Source organism: Zeugodacus cucurbitae, chromosome 6 (genome assembly GCF_028554725.1).
Source record: "Zeugodacus cucurbitae isolate PBARC_wt_2022May chromosome 6, idZeuCucr1.2, whole genome shotgun sequence".
Classification (NCBI taxonomy): domain Eukaryota; kingdom Metazoa; phylum Arthropoda; class Insecta; order Diptera; family Tephritidae; genus Zeugodacus; species Zeugodacus cucurbitae.
The window spans coordinates 30,457,730-30,480,511 of NC_071671.1; the positions used below are offsets into that span (position 1 = coordinate 30,457,730).

At 39.4% G+C, this 22,782-nt stretch overlaps 1 protein-coding gene across 2 annotated transcripts in view; it reads right to left on the bottom strand.

Moving 5' to 3' along the window:
- LOC105219329 (synaptic vesicle 2-related protein) overlaps nucleotides 1-22,782 on the bottom strand; it is a 469,576-nt gene that overhangs the window by 50,419 nt on the left and 396,375 nt on the right. Inside the window, exon 9 of one of the 2 annotated variants that reach the window (XM_054233807.1) lies at nucleotides 9,947-12,517. The exons of the other annotated variant lie outside the window; for it this stretch is intronic. Coding sequence (XP_054089782.1) covers nucleotides 12,502-12,517 — 16 coding nt within the window. The 3' untranslated portion in view covers nucleotides 9,947-12,501. Of the gene's footprint in view, nucleotides 1-9,946; nucleotides 12,518-22,782 lie in introns of those variants that run through there. 2 annotated transcript variants of the gene reach the window in all.

Here is a 22,782-nt window from a genome sequence, read left to right on the forward strand (position 1 = left end):
TTTCTCACAGTGGTTTTGCTTTCCATGCTAATTTTTTGAAAGGAATTCCATATGCTAAGTACCCAACAATCACCTTAATAAATATAACAAATGGAGTAATAATCACAAAAACTTACAGAAATGTGAGGGACAAACGCTCTTCGGCATGGATTTGTTCCTTGGGTTTACACAGTGAAAGTGCCATTAACTTGAAAATGGTGTCATACTTTTATTGATGAACAGCAACTCTTTGAAAATAATGCTATGGAATGCCAATGGTCTTTCCAAAAGTAAAAATGAATTGGAAGTTATTCTAAACGACAGAAATATTGATGTATGTTTGTTGTCCGAAACACATTTTACGAACCATTCATTTTTAAAATTCAAAAATTATGACTTATACCACACTCCACACGCGGCAAACTCAGCACGAGGCGAGCTTCCTCCTCTCAAATCAAAAGTAATCAAAAGTATTATTAAACATTTCGAAGAAGCCCAGATTAAGACTGAAGAAATTCAAGCTACAGCAATTTCAGTAAAAATGCACAGTCAGTCATTATACCTAATTGCTCAAAGGCATAATATCAAAACTGATATTTATACGAGTTTATTAAAAAAATATGACGGAAGGTATATCATGGGTGGTGACTTTAATGCAAAACACACTCATTGGGGATCACGTTTAACTACAACCAAAGGTCGAGAACTACTGAAAGCTATACAAGTTATTGAACGCAATGTCATTTCGACAGGGAGACCCACTTATTGGACTGCAGATAGTGGGAAATTACCAGATCTACTTGACTTTTTTGTCATCAACAAAGTATCGAAAATCAATTTACGTATTGAAGATAGCTCAGAAGATTGCTCTGATCATTCACCAGTGTTACTAACTTTATGTGAAAAAACAGTAATTTCGTCTGGCACGTGTTCTTTATCTAATAAACATACTGATTGGTATAAATTTAAGACTATACTGAATAAAGTCGATTTTAAGCTAAAGCGCATATCGACAGATGCCGACTTAGATTGTGAAGTTGAATCTTTCAAAAAAGTAACTCAAAATGCTGCGTGGAACAGTACACCGAATATTCGCGTGAATCTAAGTGGAAACAAATTCCCAAAATACATCTTAGATGGTATCCATAAAAAACGCAAACTTCGACGAAAATGGCAGCAAACTAGGTCGGCTGCTCTCAATTGAGCTTAATAGATGTACAGCGGAACTTCTTCTTCTTCTTGACTGGCGTAGGCAGCGCTTACGCGGTTATAGCCCAGTCTAAAACAGCGCGCCACGTATCCTCCCTTCTGGCAGTTTGGCGCCAATTGGTTATACCAAGCGAAGCCAGGTCCCTCTCCACCTGGTCCTTCCATCGGAGTGGAGGTCTCCCTCTTCCTCGGCTTCCACCAGCGGGTACTGCATAGAATACTTTCAGAGCTGGAGCACTTTCATCCATTCGAACAACATGACCTAGCCAGCGCAGAGGCTGTTTTTTTATTCGCTGGACTATGTCTATGTCGTCGAATATAACAAACAGCTCATCGTTCCATCGTCTGCGGTATTCGCCGTTGCCAATGTTTAAGGGACCATAAATCTTCCTCAAAACCTTTCTCTCGAAAACTTCTAGTGCCGTCTCATCGGGTGTTGACATCGTCCACGCTTCTGCACCGTAAAGTAGGACGGGAATGATGAGGGACTTGTAGAGTTTGGTTTTTGTTCGTCGAGAGAGGACTTTACTTTTCAATTGCCTACTTAGTACATAGTAGCACCTGTTGGCAAGAGTGATTCTGCGTTGGATTTCCAGGCTGACATTGTTATTGCTGTTAATGCGTGGTTCCCAGGTAGACGAAACTATCTACAACCTCAAAGTTATGACTGTCAACAGTGACGTGGGAGCTAAGACGCGAATGCGCTGACTGTTTGTTCGATGACAGGAGATATTTCGTCTTGCCCTCGTTCACCACCAGACCCATACGCTTCGCTTCCTTATCCAGTCTGGAAAAAGCAGAACTTACGGCGCGGGTGTTGTTTCCAATGATATCGATATCATCGGCGTACGCCAGTAGCTGTACACTCTTGTAGAAGATTGTACCTTCTCTATTTAGCTCTGCAGCTCGTATAATTTTTTCCAGCATCAAGTTATAGAAGTCGCACGATAGTGAGTCACCTTGTCTGAAACCTCGTCTGGTATCGAGCGGCTCGGAGAGGTCCTTCCCGATCCTGACGGAGCTTTTGGTGTTGCTCAACGTCAGCTTACACAGCCGTATTAGTTTTTCGGGGATACCAAATTCAGACATCGCGGCATAAAGGCAGCTCCGTTTCGTGCTGTCGAAAGCAGCTTTAAAGTCGACAAAGAGATGGTGTGTGTCGATCCTATTTTCACGGGTCTTCTCCAAAATTTGGCGCATTGTGAATATCTGGTCTGTTGTTGATTTTCTAGGTCTAAAGCCACACTGATAAGATCCAATCAGTTTGTTGACGGTGGGTTTTAGTCTTTCACACAATACGCTCGACAGAACCTTATACGCGATGTTGAGGAGGCTTATCCCACGGTAATTGGCGCAAATTGTGGGGTCTCCCTTTTTGTGTATTGGGCAGAGTACACTGAGATTCCAATCGTGAGGCATGCTTTCTTCCGACCATATTCTGCAATAACTAGATCACCTCTGGGGGTCCTACAGGAGTGTGCTCCGGTCTTGAAACCTTCAGTTAGTCGCCGGATCTTTTCGTAAAATTTTCGAGCATTACCCCTGTCGGCCAGCTTGCCAAGCTCTTCATACTCACGCATTTCGGCCTCTTTCTTTTTTTTCTGCAAATGCGTCTCGCTTCCCACTGGAGACGTGTCGTCCATCTATCACAACATGATCGATCTGGTTGCGAGTGATTCGATCCGGGGACAGCCAAGTAGCTTGATGTATTTTCTTATGCTGGAATCTAGTACTACAGACGACCATATTTCGGGCCCCAGCGAAGTCGATCAACCTCAGACCGTTTGGTGATGTTTCGTCATAATGGCTGAATTTTCCGACTGTTGTGCCAAAGACACCTTCTTTACCCACCCTCGCCAAGCACGATTTGACATCGTGGCGGGGGCAGCGCTCATAGGCACGTTCTACGCGGTCATAGAAGGTATCTGTGATCACTTCGTCCTTCTCTTCCGTCGGGGCGTGGGCGCAAATCAGCGATATGTTGAAGAACCTCGCTTTGATGCGGATTGTGGCTATTTTTATGTGGTGGGTCCCAAACCTTACGCACAACCGCATAAGCGGGTTTCGCCTTCTCACTTTAGCTCGCCTCCAAACGGATGTCTGTTGGCTACCCAGAGGATACTTGGTCTAAGACCGGAAGTCGTGAGCTGCTTGAGCCACATGTAAAAGAATCGTTCCTGGCCACTTCCAAGTGAATGACAATCAGAACCTTTCCTCACTTACGTGAACTTCTACATATGACTCCATCCTCAGCGGAACTAAGAACAAAAATTAGACAATTTAAAAACTATTCCTTCAAACCGTATTTGTCCAAACGAAGGAAAAAATATTAAAAATTGGATTTTTGACTGATTTTTAAGAAAAAAATTACTTTTCCTTAAATTTTTGGGCATATACTTCTTCTTCTTAACTGGCGTAGAAACCGCTTACGCGGTTATAGCCGAGTCCACAACAGTGCGCCACGCATCTCTCCTTTTGGCGTTTGCCGCCAATTGGTAATACCAAGTGAAGCCAGGTCCTTCTCCACCTGGTCCTTCCACCGGAGTGGAGGTCTCCCTCTTCCTCGGCTTCCACCAGCGGGTACTGCATCGAAAACTTTCAGAGCTGGGGCACTTTCATCCATTCGAAGAACATGACCCAGCCAGCGTAGCCGCTGTCTTTTTATTCGCTGGACTATGTCTATGTCGTCGAACAACACATACAGCTCATCATTCCATATTCTGCGGTATTCGCCGTTGCCAATGTTTAAGGGACCGTAAATCTTCCGCAAAACCTTTCTCTCGAAAACTCCTAGTGCCGTCTCATCGGATGTTGACACCGTCCACGCTTCTGCACCATAAAGTAGGACGGGAATGATGAGGGACTTGTAGAGTTTAGTTTTTGTTCGTCGAGAGAGGACATTACTTTTCAATTGCCTACTCAGTCCATAGTAGCACCTGTTGGCAAGAGTGATTCTACGTTGGATTTCAAGACTGACATTATTATCGGTGTTAATGTTGGTTCCTAGGTATACGAAATTATCTACAACTTCAAAGTTATGACTGTCAACAGTGACGTGGGAGCCAAGACGCGAATGCGCTGACTGTTTGTTTGATGACAGGAGATATTTCGTCTGGTCCTCGTTCACCACCAGACCCATTCGCTTCGCTTCCTTATCCAGGCGGGAAAAAGCAGAACTAACGGCGCGGGTGTTGTTTCCAATGATATCGATATCATCGGCGTACGCCAGTAGCTGTACACTCTTGTAGAAGATTGTACCTTCTCTATTTAGCTCTGCAGCTCTTATAATTTTCTCCAGCATCAAGTTAAAGAAGAAGTCGCACGATAGCGAGTCACCTTGTCTGAAACCTCGTTTGGTATCGAACGGCTCGGAGAGGTCCTTCCCGATCCTGACGGAGCTTTTGGTGTTGCTCAACGTCAACTTACACAGCCGTATTAGTTTTGCGGGGATACCAAATTCAGACATCGCGGCATAAAGGCAGCTCCTTTTCGTGCTGTCGAAAGCAGCTTTAAAGTCGACAAATAGATGGTGTGTGTCGATCCTTTTTTCACGGGTCTTCTCCAAGATTTGGCGCATGGTAAATATCTGGTCAGTTGTTGATTTTCCAGGTCTAAAGCCACACTGATAAGGTCCAATCAGTTTGTTGACGGTGGGCTTTAGTCTTTCACACAGTACGCTCGATAGAACCTTATAAGCGATGTTAAGGAGGCTTATCCCACGATAGTTGGCGCAGATTGTGGGGTCTCCCTTTTTGTGAATTGGGCAGAGTACACTGAGATTCCAATCGTCGGGCATGCTTTCTTCCGACCATATTTCGCAAAGAAGCTGATGCATGCACCTTATCAGCTCTTCGCCGCCGTATTTGAATAGCTCGGCCGGCAATCCATCGGCCCCCGCCGCCTTGTTGTTCTTCAAGCGGGTAATTGCTATTCTAATTTCTTCACGGTCGAGCAATGGAACATCTGAAGTATACTCTGGTCATCAACCACTAGATCACCGCTGGGGGTCCTACAGGAGTGTGCTCCTGTCTTTGAACCTTCAGTTAGTCGCCGGATCTTTTCGTAAAATTTTCGAGCATTACCCCTGTCGGCCAGCTTGTCAAGCTCTTCATACTCACGCATTTCGGCCTCTTTCTTTCTTTTTCTGCAAATGCGTCTCGCTTCCCTCTTCAGCTCTCGGTATCTTTCCCATCCCGCTCGTGTTGCGGTCGATCGCAACATTGCGAGGTAGGCAGTCTGTTTTCTCTCCACTGCGAGACGACAATCCTCATCATACCAGCTGTTTTTTTGGCTTTTCCGAAAGCCAATGGTTTCGGTTGCAGCTGTACGTAAGGAGTTTGATATGCCGTCCCACAGCTCCCTTATACCGAGATGCTGATGAGTGCTCTCAGAGAGCAGGAGTGCAAGTCGAGTAGAAAATCGTTCGGCTGTCGGTTGTGATTGCAGCTTCTCGATGTCGAACCTTCCTTGTGTTTGTTGACGTGTGCGCTTTTCTACACAGAGGCGGGTGCGTATCTTAGCTGCTACAAGATAGTGGTCCGAGTCGATGTTGGGACCACGAAGCGTACGCACATCAAAAACACTGGAGACATGTCGTCCATCTATCACAACATGATCGATCTGGTTGCGAGTGATTCGATCCGGGGACAGCCAAGTAGCTTGATGGATTTTCTTATGCTGGAATCTAGTACTACAGATGACCATATTTCGGGCCCCGGCGAAGTCGATCAGCCTCAGACCGTTTGGTGATGTTTCGTCATGGAGGCTGTTGTGCCAAAGACACCTTCTTTACCCACCCTAGCGTTGAAATCGCCAAGCACGATTTTGACATCGTGGCGGGGGCAGCGCTCATAGGTACGTTCTAGGCGCTCATAGAAGGTATCTTTGATCACTTCGTCTTTCTCTTCCATCGGGGCGTGGGCGCAAATCAGCGATATGTTGAAGAACCTCGCTTTGATGCGGATTGTGGCTAGACGTTCATCCACCGGAGTGAATGCCAGGACTCGACGACGGAGTCTCTCTCCCACCACGAATCCCACACCGAATTTGCGCTCCTTTATATGGCCGCTGTAGTAGATGTCACAAGGACCCACCTTCTTCCGTCCTTGTCCCGTCCATCGCATTTATTGGATTGCGGTGATGTCAGCCTTTACTCTTACGAGGACATCAACCAGCTGGGCAGAGGCACCTTCCCAATTAAGGGTCCGGACATTCCAGGTGCATGCCCTTAAATCATAGTCCTTTATACGTTTGCCGTGGTCGTCATCAAAAGGGGGGTTTCTCATCCGAGGCCTGTGTTTCTTATTCACTGGTTATTCGTTTTTATGTGGTGGGTCCCAAGCCCTACGCACAACCGCATAAGCGGGATTCGCCTTCTCACTTTAGCTCGCTTCCAGACGGATGTCTGTTGGCTACCCAGAGGATACTTGGTCTAAGACCGGAAGTTGTGAGCTGCTTGAGCCACATGTAAAAGAATCGTTCCTGGCCACTCCCAAGTGAATGACAGTCAGAAACTTTCCTCACTTACGTGAACTTCTACATATGACTCCATCCTTTTGGGCATATACTGGCTCTAAAAAATAGTTGTAATAAAAATATAGAAAACTCTTCGTTCATTAACTAGATAATATTATTTCAAAGAAGTGTGCAAAAACACGGGTACGGTCAACAATTTCAATGATATCGCCAGAATCTACGATACTCTTTAGAAAGCTTCAGTTTCTAATTCGTTTAGCATTCGCTAATGCTATAAAAAGTATCAAATCCAAACTATATCCATTGAGGTTTAGATTTAGAGAATCCATGTTTTTTCCAAAAATAACAATATGTTCCATGCTCACCTATGGGAAAACTATGCATTACCACTGAAATAAAAATATTGCCAATTCAAAATAATAAATCTTATAGTTACCAATTGTTATCATTTATAAAATAGAATGTTACATGTTATCAACTAATAATTTTATAATAAGTGATAATGTTGACATAGAGTACAGTTTTTACTGGTTGTATATATTATATATAAGGTGGGTTTATAATTTTATATTTTATTTTTATGGAGACTACTTTATCAAAAATTTCGGAATAAGCGTAGTGTAAATAAGAAATTCACAAATCTCTCATTTCCTTTATATTTCTATTTCTAAAATCAATGGTGCTTTTCAAAATAATTTTAACATTGTTTTTATGTAAACATATAAAATAATATGAAATATACTAAAATCAATATCCACGTTGACAAATATTTCGTTAGGTAATTTCTAAAATGCATATAAACGTACAATCATACTAAAATTTGACTTTCTGGAAGTAAAATGCACGCAACTGCTGACAATAAGCCAATTAGAGTATAAACCATAAATGCACTAGATGCAGAACTTTGGAAAAGCACTTGAGAAACAAATGGTGTAACCATCCTCCTACTCCCAATGGACGTAAATTGTTGGGATAGATATCAGGTGTATATATGTATGCAGCTTGAAATACTCCAAATATTACACCTATCGCAAGAAATAGAACCGAAGTTGTGTAAATTCGACTGAAAGTAATGATAAAATGGTTAATAATCTTTTGTTTTGATAAATGTATTTATGCGCATGATATAATGATATACACCGCCCTTCATCGCGGTTGGTCAGCACGTTCTTATCAGCCGTTTACAAGAAGAGGAAGTAGCAAGCAGGAATCGCTGCTGGCTGCGCATGCAGGGACTTCGCCACCCCTAACTGTTCCTCGGAGGATACAATCTGAAAAGATTCAAACAGTTAATGGCGCTCCCCAGGAACAAACTGAGAAAACTAGTGGCATTCTATACCGGCCACTGCAGACTACGGTGTAATCTGCACAAACTGGGAATCTACTCGTCGGATCTTTGCCGATTCTGTGATTCGGAGGCGGATACACCAGAGCACTTACTCCTTGACTGTCCGGCGATCGCGAAGAAAAGGGTACAGACAATTGACAATTTACCCAAAGAGGTAGTATCACATCCATCAGCCCTGCAACACTGTTAAGCTTTCTTAACGTGACGGGATTGGAGGGAGTGCTATGATAACAATAGACCTTAGGTCGCGGTGCAATCCTCAGTATATAATCTAATCTAATGTAATGCCTTTATTTGTAAGTATGTGAAATTCTTCTAAACCACTAATATAACAAGTAAGGAAGGGCTAAGTTCGAGTGTCACCGAACAATTAATACTCTCGCAATTTATTTATTTAAATTTATTAATATAACAAACAATTTGACTCACACGTTCGGCATATATATGGTATAAAGTCCATTGAAAGTTTGATCGGGCATTACTGTATATAAATAAAGAATCAGTGAGAATAGAAAAAACTTTTCACAAATAAACAAGAATGAAAATTTGTACGAATACTTTATTTATGGTGTGAAACCGCCCGAATATAATGTAAATTTAAATATATTTTCTAAAAAAAATCAGAAGAGTAGTTTTTCTTAAAATATTGTGCTTGTCTGCCAAAAATGGATAAACTTTGCCTTGCTTCATCTGGCTCCTGTATACCTTTATTTACGCATTATCAAACTTCCGGTGGACTTAATACCGGTTAATATGTAAGATATATAAAGATAAATTATGTCAATAATAAATGACGAACTATTTTATGAAATCGTATTTGACATTTACTTCATTTCTTGTATATTGCTATTGACGGAGAAGTTTAATATTGAGCATCCTTACCCATATTTCGGTATCTACAATTTTCATAAAGGATGTCAGACTAATTGACGCAAAAGCTTTAACCATGGAGTAGTCTTCCCTTTTTTTGGACTTCCCAATCGAAGTGGTCCGGGTTATGTAGACTAATATCTTGTTTTCAGAGTTCCTCAGAGTTTTCTTCAGCGCTCTTATTCGGTCGTCTGCGATGGTTGTATGGGATCTGTCCGCTTGACATCCATAGTGGAATCATTGTTTCCTCTAGTTAAGGAATTTTGCAACCGTGCTCCTTAATGTGCTGAGATGACGTTTTCGGAGTATATCCAGAAGCTTTTTCTCTTAGCCCGTCTAATTTCCTATTTGTAAGAAGTTTGGCTGGATTTATATTCCTCTTAGCTGTCGATTCAATCTACTGAAGAATTTCCAAACTGACGTCCTTAATCTTTGTACTGGAATTCCATGCACATGCCTTCTTCTTGTTGTTTGTTCTTAGTGGGCACCCGCTTTGGGTGTTTGTCAACGAAAAAAACAAAACAGACAAGCCGACAGGGGTAATACTAAAAATTCTATGAAAAGATTCGGGGCTAACTGAAGGTTTCAAGACCGGAGCATACTCTAGTATGGTTTACAAAATGGACACTGTTTCTAATTATAGGTGCGTTACCATAACAACATGGCCATAGCTATCAATTGATTTTTGATTTTCGGCTGTAGCCATAAACTACTGTTTGATGTTTTTTGACTTTTCATTTTCATTTCGCCTCATAAGTTTGTATTTATATCGCTAGAGGAATCTTATCGGATTGTTTAGCCTAACGCGATTTGTAAATAGCAATCAAATAATAATCTATTAATCTAAATGGATGATATTAAATTAATAGAATGACAAGAGTCATTCCGATTTCAAAAATCAAGAGAAAAAGGCACAAAAAAAGTTTGCAATTTTTAATTTCACATTATTCCTCGTCCGTAAGTAAAATTCATTATTACCATACCCATGTTTATAGTGAGAACATTAATATTAACAGAATCCGACAAATCGCACCAATATTATAACGCAGCGATGAAAACTATGAGTTTATAAACATTTAGTCCGAATCTATATCACAAGATCTCGCGCCGTCAGCTCCAATTTCTCCTGGGCAGTTAATTCCGTCCGGCCAATCAACAATAATTCTGTCCGATTAGGCAACAGCTATTCTGTCCGATCAATCAATTCCGTCTAGTCAGCCATCAACAAATCCATCATCAACATCACGACCACGAAAGCGAAGAGGCAGACAGCTTGACGAGGTGGACACTGTCATCCTCGGAACAGTGAAAACTTTCCAGAAGGTATGTGAACGTAAACCGCGTCAAGAAGAGTTTGGTGCGGAGATAAGCGGTTTTGGGCGAATGATATGCTCTTCGATTTCAAAAATGAAAAAAAAAAACAGGGCAAGCATTGGTGATGCGTCAATGCACTGGCATTGTAATGCAAGCGCAAGTTGTCGAAGAAGAAGAACGTTTTATGTATGTGAACTAGTCCCTCAATTATGAGAAGTGTTTTTTAATCTTTTATTACATATTACTTTTTGTTCTTTTTATCAGAACGGTAGAATTTTTTAAGGATATAATCTACATAACGTTCTTTTTAATAAACTTTTGTGTTTATTTAATTAATTTATTGTTATTGTTAATTACATAAGTTGTTTATTACATATTGCTTTTTGTTCTTTTAATCAGAACCGTTGAATTTTTGAACCTGAAGTACAAAGGATATAACTCATATAACGTTCTATATAATAACCTTTTGTGTTTATTTAATTAATTTATTGTTGTAGTTATTGTTAATAAATATGTATGAAATACTCGTAAATTTACATTTTCAACATTTTTTATTGAATGTTACATGTATTAATAAGTGTTAATAAGTGTTTTACTCTATATGGCTTCGAAAAGGTACTGCACTGTTTCGACAACTGCGTCTAAACGTTTGTACTGACCGCAATGGTCCTCCACAATATCTTAATTCGTTTCTCCATTCAGCATTTCTTCCTCTTCGTCAGTGTAATGCTCTGAGCAGTACCATCGATTCATGTCGTGGAGCATTATAAAATTATGAAGCACTAAACGTGCTAGTACGATTTTTCAATAACGCGTCTTGGCCGTGATAGTCCAGAATTAAAAATTCGTTGTACTCTTGTTGTATTTACGCCTGGATACGACTTCATAAGATTATTATACTCTCGCAACAAAAGTTGCTAAGAAAGGTTGTCATAAAACTAACCGAGTTAGATATAGGGTTATATGTATCAAAATGATCAGGGTTACGAAACGAGTCATCCGAATGTCTGTCTGTCCGTTCGTCCGTGCAACCGATAACTTAAGTAAAAATTGAGATATCTTCCTTGGGACCGTAAGAGGATTGCTTTCGAAAATGGGCAAAATGGGCAAAAGCGAATGCCGAAAACACATGAAATGTCATAACTGAACAATATACTCACCGCAGTGTTCACTTTTGATTCTTATTTAACAAGAGAAGACGCACTTAGTTTAGAATCGTTATAAAATATTTTTAATTAGAAAATTTGGTATAGTATACAAATTAAAGGTTTATATGTAATATACAATATGAAAATGAAAAGTGTTTGCTTTAAACGTTGGTATATAAGAAAATGTATATAAAAAATAGAGAACCTGCGAGATGCTGCGAAAACGGAGGTGCTGCGAAAACGGACGTGCTGAACGATCGGCTGATCTCGACAAAAGGTGGCGCGAGAGCCTTTCTCGTTCCCTTTTGTTGAAGTTTTTGCGCTAAGTGGTGTCTCATGTTAATGTATGTGTGTGTGTGTGTGTGGTGTTCTCTCGCGTGATGAGGTGAATGTAACGTATCAGTGTGGTGCTTTTGATTATGTGGTGATTGGTGTGTTTCTGTGTGGTGAAATGATTTGGCTGTGCGTCTTCCTTCAGACTCATTTAGCCATCCCGGCCCCCCTAGGCGAATATTTAGCCTAGTAGCCGCTGTAGCTGCTGTAGCGTGGCTACGACGCTGCTGAGGCCTGTTGACCGGCGGGAGTGCGGCCTAGGCTGCTGACGTCGTGCTGATGTGGCACGGTGTTGCCAGTGACGGGATTCTGCAGACGGGAGTCCACGTCGGCGGTATTGTATCAAAGGCGCTCTTTGAGAACGCCTGATGTTATCACTGGTGCGAGGAGCCGCATGTCGCCCTGCGTCGCGTCTGGTAGTGCGGTGCAGCAGCGTGTGATGCGAACGCACACAGATTTGGCAGCGATTGTTGGACGGGCACTCCTGCGTTGCGTGAGTAGTTCCCAGGCAATTTAGGCAATAGCCGTGTGCCTGTGCAACTTGTTGGCGTTGCATCGGTGGCATGCCTTTAAAAATGCCGCAGTGCGATAGTCGATGCGGACGTTGACATAATGGGCATCGAATACGCTGCAAATCCGCTGTTAGTGCGGGTGATGCTGGTGTTGATGCCATGCTATTGCCCGGGGCCGTTGGCGCGGTGGTGCCTGTTGTTGGTTGAGGCACGGCGGTTGGAATGGTGGTCCGGCGTGCTGCGATTGGGGCAACTCCAGAGCGCGGAGCGGGAACAACCGAACGCATTGTTGGTGTTGATGGTGATGCCATTTCTACGTCCATATTGCTCTGTATAGAAAAATGGTTATATTAGTTATATGTATTGTGGAGTCTACAATAATATGAACATGAGTGCCACGTTATGTGGCATGCATAGATTGTTATTTCTTATCTTATTTATGTTAAGTTTTTATGGCGTTTTTTGATGTTCGAGTTTTCGGTTGTAAGCGGTTTATCTGTTTTAACGAATTATTAATTAACATTCGGTTTTCGATTATGTTTAAGTTTCTTTATCTTCGGCGGTTGGCAGAAAGCATAATTTGACGAGCGGTCTGGTTAGCGTTCCGGTTTGGGTGCGGAGATCAACTACTCAAACATGACCGTCGGAGCTGTAGTGAAGCTGCTTTATGCGTCCAAGTCGCCATTCCGAAGGTGGGAGACAATCGTCTTGTATAAGGACACAATCTCCAAGCTTTGGTTCTTTTCCTTGAACTTTCCACCGGTATCTCTTGTGGAGGTCCTTTATATAGTCTTCCTTCCACCTACGGCTGAAATCATGATGGAGAATTTTAATTCGTTCCCATCTGTTTAATAAGGATAGCGACTCCACGCCTGGCTCAGGTATGGCCAGAATGGGTGCTCCTTTGAGAAAATGCCCTGGGGTTAAGGCTGTGAAGTCGGAGGGATCTTGCGAGAGTGGTGAGATAGGTCTAGAGTTAAGTACGGCTTCGATACGAGCGAGTAGTGTGGTAAACTCCTCATAATTGAACTTATGGTTACCTGCCGTTTTCTTTAAATGGGATTTGAAGCCCATGTGTGGAGAACATGGTGGTATGAATTGCCAATCGATCCCTTGGGGTGCATATTTTTTGACAATTTCAGGGGCTACTTCTTGGCTGAATTGTAAAAACTCCCTTTCCGTGGCTCTTTGAGCTCCAACAAAGTTTTTTCTATTGTCGCTCATAATTTTTAAAGGAAATCCGCGTCGTCCGACAAATCATGCAAATGCTGCGAGAAAAGCTGCAGTAGTCAGATCCGAACATAGCTCTAGGTGTACTGCCTTTGTCGTAAAACATACAAAGACAGCCACATACCCTTTTCTAAATGAGGAAGACCTTAACATCGAGGCCTTTATCTGGAAAGGTCCAGCAAAATCAACCCCAGTGATGGTAAAGGGTAGAGCATAATTGCAGCATTCAGGTGGTAAGGCTGCCATGATCTGCGTACGCATCTTGTGCTTGTATATCGTACACTGTTTACACATGGAGATGGTTCTTTTAATTTGTGGCTTTAGTCGCGGTATATAAAATTCTTGCCGGACCATTTGTTACATCAGGCGATGCTCACCATGCAGTGTAAGCTGATGGAGATATATCAGAAATAAATTGGTAAAACGGGATTTCTCTGGGATAATAATGGGATATCGTTCGTTATAACTAAGGCTGGAATTTGCTAGTCTTCCATTTGCCCGTATTAATCCCTTAGCGTCCAGGAATGGATTAAGGACGAGAAGTGAGCTTCCTTTTTCGAGAGGTCGTTTTTCCAGTAGCTTTGATTTCTCTCGACTGATATAGCGAGTTTGAGTATATAAGATGAGACTGACCTTGGCATGTTGCAAGTCGGAATAAGTTAGTTGTGCGCAATGATCACTTGATATTCCCTTAATTTTTTGTTTAATCCTTTGGATGAATTTATGGATGTAAGCGATTACCCTTAGTGCTCTAGGGAATGATGAAAATCGGTGGAGAATATCATCCTCTTCGGGAGTGATATGAAAATTTTCAATTTTCCGAATTTCCGGCGGAATTATATTCCGAGCAGGAGATTTTGGCCAGAATTCTTGTGACTCTGTTAGCCATGTAGGACCGTTCCACCAGAGTGTAGTGCTGGTGAGGTGAAGTGGTTTGCAACCTCTTGTGCCGAAATCCGCTGGGTTATCTGCACTTGCAACATGTTGCCATTTTGCTGGGCCAAATAAGTGTAATATTTGAGATATACGGTTAGAGACATACGTCTTCCAAGTATAGGGTGGTTTTTCTAACCATGCTAGAACTATTTCTGAGTCTGACCAAAGATACATTTTGTGATCGTTTAATTTGAGATGGGTTTGAACTATTGAAATTAATTTTGCTAACAGAAGAGCACCATTCAGTTCGAGCCGTGGCAGGCTTAGTGTCTTCAAAGGTGCAACTTTGGCTTTGGCTACCAAGAGATGTGAAGATATTTTACTATCGTACTGAGTTCGTACGTAGACAGTTGCGCAATATGCCTTTTCAGAGGCGTCACAGAAACCGTGTAATTCTACGTTAATGTCAGGGGTGAAGTTTACCCATAGAGGGATTCAAATTTCTGATATAGTGTGTAAGTTGTTAGCAAATTGAATCCATTTTGTTAAGCGTATAGGTTTTACCTGTTCATCCCATTCAGTGCCATCTTGCCACAATTCTTGAATGAGGATTTTGGCTTGAATCATTATTGGCGAAAGCCATCCTGCGGGGTCGAAAAGTTTTGCCACTTTTCTTGGCGTTTGGTTATGGCGGATATTGCAGATATTGACTCAATTGTATATGAGAATTGATCTGTTATCGCATTCCATTGAATCCCTAGTGTTTTTGTTGTACTAGCCTTTTCAAATTTAAGGAAGTCTGTATCTAATAAGTCTTCCTTTTTTATATCTTTTATTATTTCGGGGTGGTTTGATGTAATTTTCTTGAGGGGATAACCAGCTGAATTAAGTGCTTTGATCACTTGAGATAGTGATTCGCACGCTAATGGGATACTGTGGCTACCTGATAGTATGTCGTCCACGTATGTTTGTGTTTGCAACACAGAAGATGCTAGGGGCAAATTAGTTTCGCATGTTTTTGCAATTTCATGTAATGTCCTAATGGCTAAATAAGGTGCGCAATTGATGCCAAAGGTAACTGTTTTAAGTTTGTAGTCGCTAATTGGACTATTAATTGAATTGCGGAAGACTATGCGTTGGAAATCTTGGTCATCTTCATGTACCATAATTTGCCTGTACATTTTTTCAACGTCTCCGTTAAAAATGTATTTAAACATGCGCCAATTTAGTATTAGCAACATGAGGTCAGGTTGTAATGTTGGCCCTGTGTATAGTACGTCATTGAGTGATTTGCCTGAGCTCGTACATTTTGAGGCATTGAAAACCACTCGTACTTTCGTTGTGATTTTATCTGGTCTTATTACCCCATGATGTGGAAGGTAAAAAGACAAATATCTACCTTTGGAAATTTTCTCATATGGTACAGTCTCTTCCATATGATTGAGGTCAAGACATTCCTCCATCACATTATCATATGCTGATTTAAGCTCACTTTTCTTTATCAGGCTTTTTTCCATGCTTAGGAATTGCTGGACTGCTGATATTCTAGAGTGGTCAAGAGCTGTGGTTTCTGGAAAAGTGGGTTTGAATGGGAGTCGCACAACATAACGACCATGTTCGTTTCTTGTTGTTGTGGACTTGTAGTAGGCTTCGCATGCCTGGTCTTCTTCCGAAAGTTGAGTGATTTGAGGTAATTCTTCTACTTCCCAGAATTTTTTAAGTTGGTTATTTAAATATTCGTTTGTTATATTTTCCACTTGTGTTGTGAAAGAATTTATTTTTTCAGTGACTTGGCCACTTATAATCCACCCAAAGATTGTATTTTGGGCTAACAATTTATTGGAGATTTTCTCAATACCTTCAAGAATTATTTGAGGTATTAAGTCACTGCCTAATAATATGTCGATTTGGGATGGGGTATGACAGTTGGGATCTGCTGACTTGAGATGTGAGCATTTTTCCCAGTGTTTTTTATTAACTTCATAGCTTGGAAGCAAATTTGTAAGTTGCGGTAGAACGATGGCTTGCGCATCTATTCTAATATCCGCACTTGGAGATACTATGGTGATTGGGCATATTTTGTTGGAATTTTGAATAATGCTCCCGCCCATTCCCGAGATTTGAAAGTTAGAATGTTTTATTGGCAGTTTGAGCCGATTTTGAACCTTTGAAGATATAAAGGATCTTTGAGAGCCTTGATCTATTAGTGCTCTTAGTTTGAATAAATCACCTTCATGTTCAATGGTGATGACTGCAGTGGGTAATAGAATTTTGCTTTCATTTTCTGAATGAAGCGCTTGAATTTTTGCTGCTTTAGAGCAATGTGGTTGTTCTTCCCTTTTTTCGGGATTTGATGTGGTCGTAGCGACTAACCCCGTGGTTTTATTAAACTTATTTTGCTTCATATTTTGAAAATTAGTAATGTGAAGCAGTGAGTGGTGTCTTCGTTGACAATATACACAATTGAATTTGCTTTCACAGTCTTTTGTCATATGATTATTCGACAGATAGTTTATGCAAAGTCTATGTTGACGGACAACATTGTTTCTATCTGAAACGGGTAATTTTTTGAATATCTCGCAAGATCTTAATTTATGACCTTCTTTACAGAGTTCACACAACGATTGCCGTTGATTATTTTGATTTGAAACGAATGTGTGACTTTTATTGACAGGTCTATTATATTGCATATTATTGCTGGCTTGAGGCTTTAACGAGGTTTTACTCGACTCATTTTGATGACTTGATATATTCATATTTTGGCTGCCCATTCGCTCAGCTATCTCGTACTGAGCAGCGAGGAATTTCTTCATTTGCTCCCAAGTGGGCATTACTCTTCTATCGTCAAGTGATTGCTCCCATCGTAGTACCGCAGCCTGAGGGAGATTTTGTGCACAGATAGTTACTATCATATGGTCCCAATATTCTACGGGGGAATTTTGTGTTTTTAACACTGACAGGCAATTAGTCACTGTCGAGTAAAATTTTTGAAATTCCTGGCTGGTTTCTTGTTTAATTTTTGGGTAATGTAATATAGTTTTTATGGGGGTTTCTATCATTAGCCTTTTATTTTCATATCTTTGAACTAGTGCTTCCCAAGCTAGCTTAAAATGTTCGCCATTTATTTCGAATTGCTTGACGATAATGCCTGCTTCCCCTTGTGTTTTGTAACTTAGTTGGAATAGCTTTTGTGCTTCTGCAAGTCTAGGATGGTTTATGTAAAGGGCTGGGAACATGTCCCGGAAGGACGGCCATTGGTCATAACATCCAGTAAAAACTTCAGTATCACAAGTTGGTACATTTAGATACATGCCTTTATCTAGGTCTTCTTTTGTTGTTGTGACTACTCTGGGAGGGGGAGTAGTGGCGCTATTTGGCCTTAATACATTTAACTGCTCGCTTATCATTCCCTTTATTATTTCTTTATGACCACGGCAATTATTTAATTTGGCTGTCGCCGAAACTTTTATGTTTTCTGGGAGTTCAGCGTCGTCAGTATCAATTACTGTATCGTACGCTGCCAGAAGGCGTGCCCATATTTCGTGGACACTTTCGAGTTTTACTTTTAAAACCGATTCCGTGGTGTCAGCAATAGGGGAAGCTTTGAATTGCGTGCAATAGTTTATAAAAGTATCACTTTCAGTGATGAATCTTGATAGTAAAGGATCTTTTGATCTTTTTTGTTTTACACTCTGCTTTGAGCGTGTAGCTTCTGCAGGTGTGCTTTGTGGTTTATCTTCATCAGCCATTTTCGGAATTTGTAAAAATTGACTTGATTTAGATTCTTTTAAGTCTGTGCTCATTTAGAATTGAAAATTTGATAAGATAAATTGTTTGTTGTTAACTGATAAATCTCGAAAACCGAAACTCTTTTTGGTAAATAAGAGTTATTAAAATTATTAAATTTGCTAAAATACGCGTTAATCGTTTTTGTTGACCGCACGTTTGTATTTACTTGCGATTTTATATTTATATTATATATTACGGACTTATCCGTATGTCCTTGTATATTAGCCCTCGTAAAAGAGGTAAAGAAGGTCAGTAACCTTTGTACATATGTGTGCACGCTATGTGCCTATTTATGTGCATATGATATGCAGAAGTGGTTGGTATACAATCCTGCTTGTTTTTGTAATACAAAGAACAAGGGGTATTGTTGTAATAATATTTGCCTATACGGACTTAAATTGTTTATATATGTACTTATATATTATAATACTCTTACCAGTTTATACGTGTATTTTGTATGTTAACCGTTTTTTTCCAAATAGTATTTGCCGCACCGATTAGTTTTAAGAAAAAATGATATGCTCGCGTTTTTTATAAGATTTAGATTTATTAAAATGTTTATATTTGTATATACCCGCATAGACAAACGAATATCGTATATACATATGTTTGTGTATATGTGTATACTTATATTAGCGCGATAAGAACAGAGCGAGAAAAGAAAGGTGAAAATGTGCAGGTAATTAACCTCTGCACATATGTTTCAAATTTTAATATTTGTTTAAGTGTTTGTTTATGTATTTGTAAATTATAAGTTGAGTTTGTTGCCTTTATGTATATTAGACTTATGGTTATGATAAGTGAATATGTAAATATGTATGTTTGAAATTGTTCTCTTTGCTATGGATTTTTTGTGCCTTTTGCTTACCTATTTTATGCAATCCTGCTTACTGTTTGAAAAAACAGAAGGGGTATTGCTTGAAAGTTTTGCAAGTAAATACTTGAATATAATTTGTTGGTTTTCTATTTTTGATAGGTGTGTTTGCGTACACAAGGGTAAGCATATAAGGCCGGAAATGATTTCCTTATGTTTTTATATAAATATATTGATTATATATTTTAGCAAACTGTTTTATTCCCGTTTTGGAATCGCTCAAACGGATTATATTGGTTTTATATCTGATAAAACCGTTTGATATCATACATATTTACATATGTTAACAAAAATGGAAAGGACTTACTTTGTCTCGCCTCAAGGGGTTTTTGGGAGAATACGTATGTATGTATATGTATGTAAAATTGGATAATTTTGTAGTTATTATCCCCTGCTTTTGTTTTAGTTTCCTCCTGTGTTTAGTGATCCTCTACTCCAATTTCCTCCTGTGTTTAATGTTCTTTCCTAATTTCCTCCTTTGTTTAGTGTCCTCTTGCTCCCGTTTCCTCCTTAGTAGATTGTTCCAATATGACTTCGTTGCTTTATTGTGTGATTATATTTTTCTAATTATTTCGCGCCCGATTTATATTTTAAATTTTAATTTCGCGCGCGTTTGAATTTTATTTTGTTTAACATCTATGTATTATTTTGTTTGTTTTTTCACAGTACTAAACATACATTTTTATTATATTTTTGTTGTTTTGTATTTGTATGTAAAAGGTCGCAGAACAATATTACTTTACAGATTTTAATTATTTTTGTAAATTTTTTTTATTTTATTTATTATTATTTTTTTTTGTTTTTATAAAATTTAGTTATATTTAAATATGTATGTTTTGAATATTTACACTGCACATTTCTTTATTTGGTAAATATTTTATTTTATTTATATCTGTACCTTTTTGTAGCACAGTGTATACTATATATACATATGTATGTACTGTATGTACCTAAAATAATATAGGTCACTGCACTTGCTGTTTCGCAAAACCGGTTTTTGGCACAATTTTGTTGTTTTTTTTTTATTTTGTTTGTCACTTGTATAATTTTTATTATTTTAATAAATACTTTTTCACATATATGTTTATTAATTTTTTTTTGTATTTATTTAGCCACAGTGCCTTTCTATCCGGAAGGACCATGAACAATATACTCACCGCAGTGTTCACTTTTGATTCTTATTTAACAAGAGAAGACGCACTTAGTTTAGAATCGTTATAAAATATTTTTAATTAGAAAATTTGGTATAGTATACAAATTAAAGGTTTATATGTAATATACAATATGAAAATGAAAAATGAAAAATGTTTGCTTTAAACGTTGGTATATAAGAAAATGTATATAAAAAATAGAGAACCGGGATGCTGCGAAAACGGAGGTGCTGCGAAAACGGACGTGCTGAACGATCGGCTGATCTCGACAAAAGGTGGCGCGAGAGCCTTTCTCGTTCCCTTTTGTTGAAGTTTTTGCGCTAAGTGGTGTCTCATGTTAATGTATGTGTGTGTGTGTGTGTGTGTGGTGTTCTCTCGCGTGATGAGGTGAATGTAACGTATCAGTGTGGTGCTTTTGGTTATGTGGTGATTGGTGTGTTTCTGTGTGGTGAAATGATTTGGCTGTGCGTCTTCCTTCAGACTCATTTAGCCAATAACTAAGCCATAAATAAAGTTATAAAAGTAAAATTTGGTACAAAGGGTCGCCTTAGTATGACCCATATTTGGATGTAATATTTTTGGGGAAATGGGCGTGGCCGCCAAACCCACTAAACCAAACTTTCTGCCGTCAGTTCCCTTACATACCCCACCATGCACCATGAAAATAATTGAAATCGGATAATAACCACGCCCACAAAGTTTAGGTTGAAAATTACTAAAACTGTGTTAACTCACTAACGAAAAACGTCAGAAACACTAAATTTTACAGGAGAAATAGGCGAAAGAAGCTGCACTCAGATTCTTTTTACAAAATGGAAAATGGGCGTGGCATCGCCGACTTATCAGTCAAAAACCAAATCTCAGGAACTACTTGACCGATTCGAATGAAATTCGGTATATAATATTTTCTTGACACCCTGAAGACACGTATGGATGAAATCGAATCACAACCACGACAAATTCCCATATAACTCAATTTTAAATTCCATCTTATTCCTTCACTTTATTATATATACATAAGGAACCAATGAAGATAGCGAAATAAAACTTTGCACAAATACTGTATATGACCTGTGGCATGACTTGTGAAAAAATTGATCGAAATCGGACTATAACTTTTCATTGCCCCTGATATCGAATATGAAGAACTCATGGCCTTATAGTAATTTTTCACCAAAAATATCGTTAAATCTCTCAGGGTCATAACTTCCTCTAGCTCTCATATAGCTAATTATAGGATTTTCAAAAATACGATGGGCTTAATTGCTTATAAATCGGTTAATATGTGAAATATCTTAGCGAAATTAAGTGAGCATATAATCTTAGATTTAATGTATGTTGGTGATGAAAATAAGTGAAATCGATTCAGGAATCACCACAGCCTATATACTATATGTGATGATTTTCGTTTTTCTATTAGACTTTATGTCGAATATATGGGTCAAATTGTGTGTTATCTTAATAAAAATATAGCAATAAATTGCGAGAGTATAAAATGTTCGGTTGCATCCGAACTTAGCCTTTCTTATTTAGTAACAAATGTAGTAATAATCACAAAAACTTACAGAAATGTGAGGGAAAAACGCTCTTCGGCATGAATTTGTTTCTTGAGTTTACACAGTGAAAGTGCCATTAACTTGAAAAAAAAGTGTCATACAACTTCCTATTCATTCTTGTATGGGCAGAATTGTTTATTGTTCATCCATATCTTTTATTTTCAGGAACGTTTTTTGATGGTATCCGTTTTGGAATCTATTAACATTAATAGAATGGACACACCATCGCATTGTTCGTTTGAATTGCTTTTTTTAAACATATATTGCTATAATATTAACTAATAATTTATCAATTTCTTCGTCACTACTCATTTTATTTAGTTTGTTTGGCACTGTGTTTTCCTATTGATAATACTCATGGCATTCAATGTCAAAAATATTAAAAGCCACTTAAAAGAGGAAAATTGCAAACAATTTTGTATTTGTGGCTTAAATATTACAGGCATTTAAGCGGGAAGGACACTTAAGCGAAGGCTCTTAACTTGCTTTTTCTTAAATTTTTGGGCACATACTGGCTCTAAAAAAATAGTTGTAATAAAAATATAGAAAACTCTTCGTTCATTAACTTCTTCTTCTTGACTGGCGTAGACACCGCTTACGCGGTTATAGCCGAGTCCAAAACAGCGCGCCACGTATCCCTCCTTCTGGCTGTTTTGCGCCAATTGGTTATACCAAGCGAAGCCAGATCCCTCTCCACCTGGTCCTTCCATCGGAGTGGAGGTCTCCCTCTTCCTCGGCTTCCACCAGCGGGTACTGCATCGAATACTTTCACAGCTGGAGCACTTTTATCCATTCGAACAACATGACCTAGCCAGCGTAGCCGCTGTTTTTTTATTCGCTGGACTATGTCTATGTCGTCGAATAACACATACAGCTCATCGTTCCATCGTCTGCGGTATTCGCCGTTGCCAATGTTTAAGGGACCATAAATCTTCCTCAAAACCTTTCTCTCGAAAACTCCTAGTGCCGTCTCATCGGATGTTGACATCGTCCACGCTTCTGCACCGTAAAGTAGGACGGGAATGGTGAGAGACTTGTAGAGTTTGGTTTTTGTTCGTCGAGAGAGGACTTTACTTTTCAATTGCCTACTTAGTCCATAGTAGCACCTGTTGGCAAAG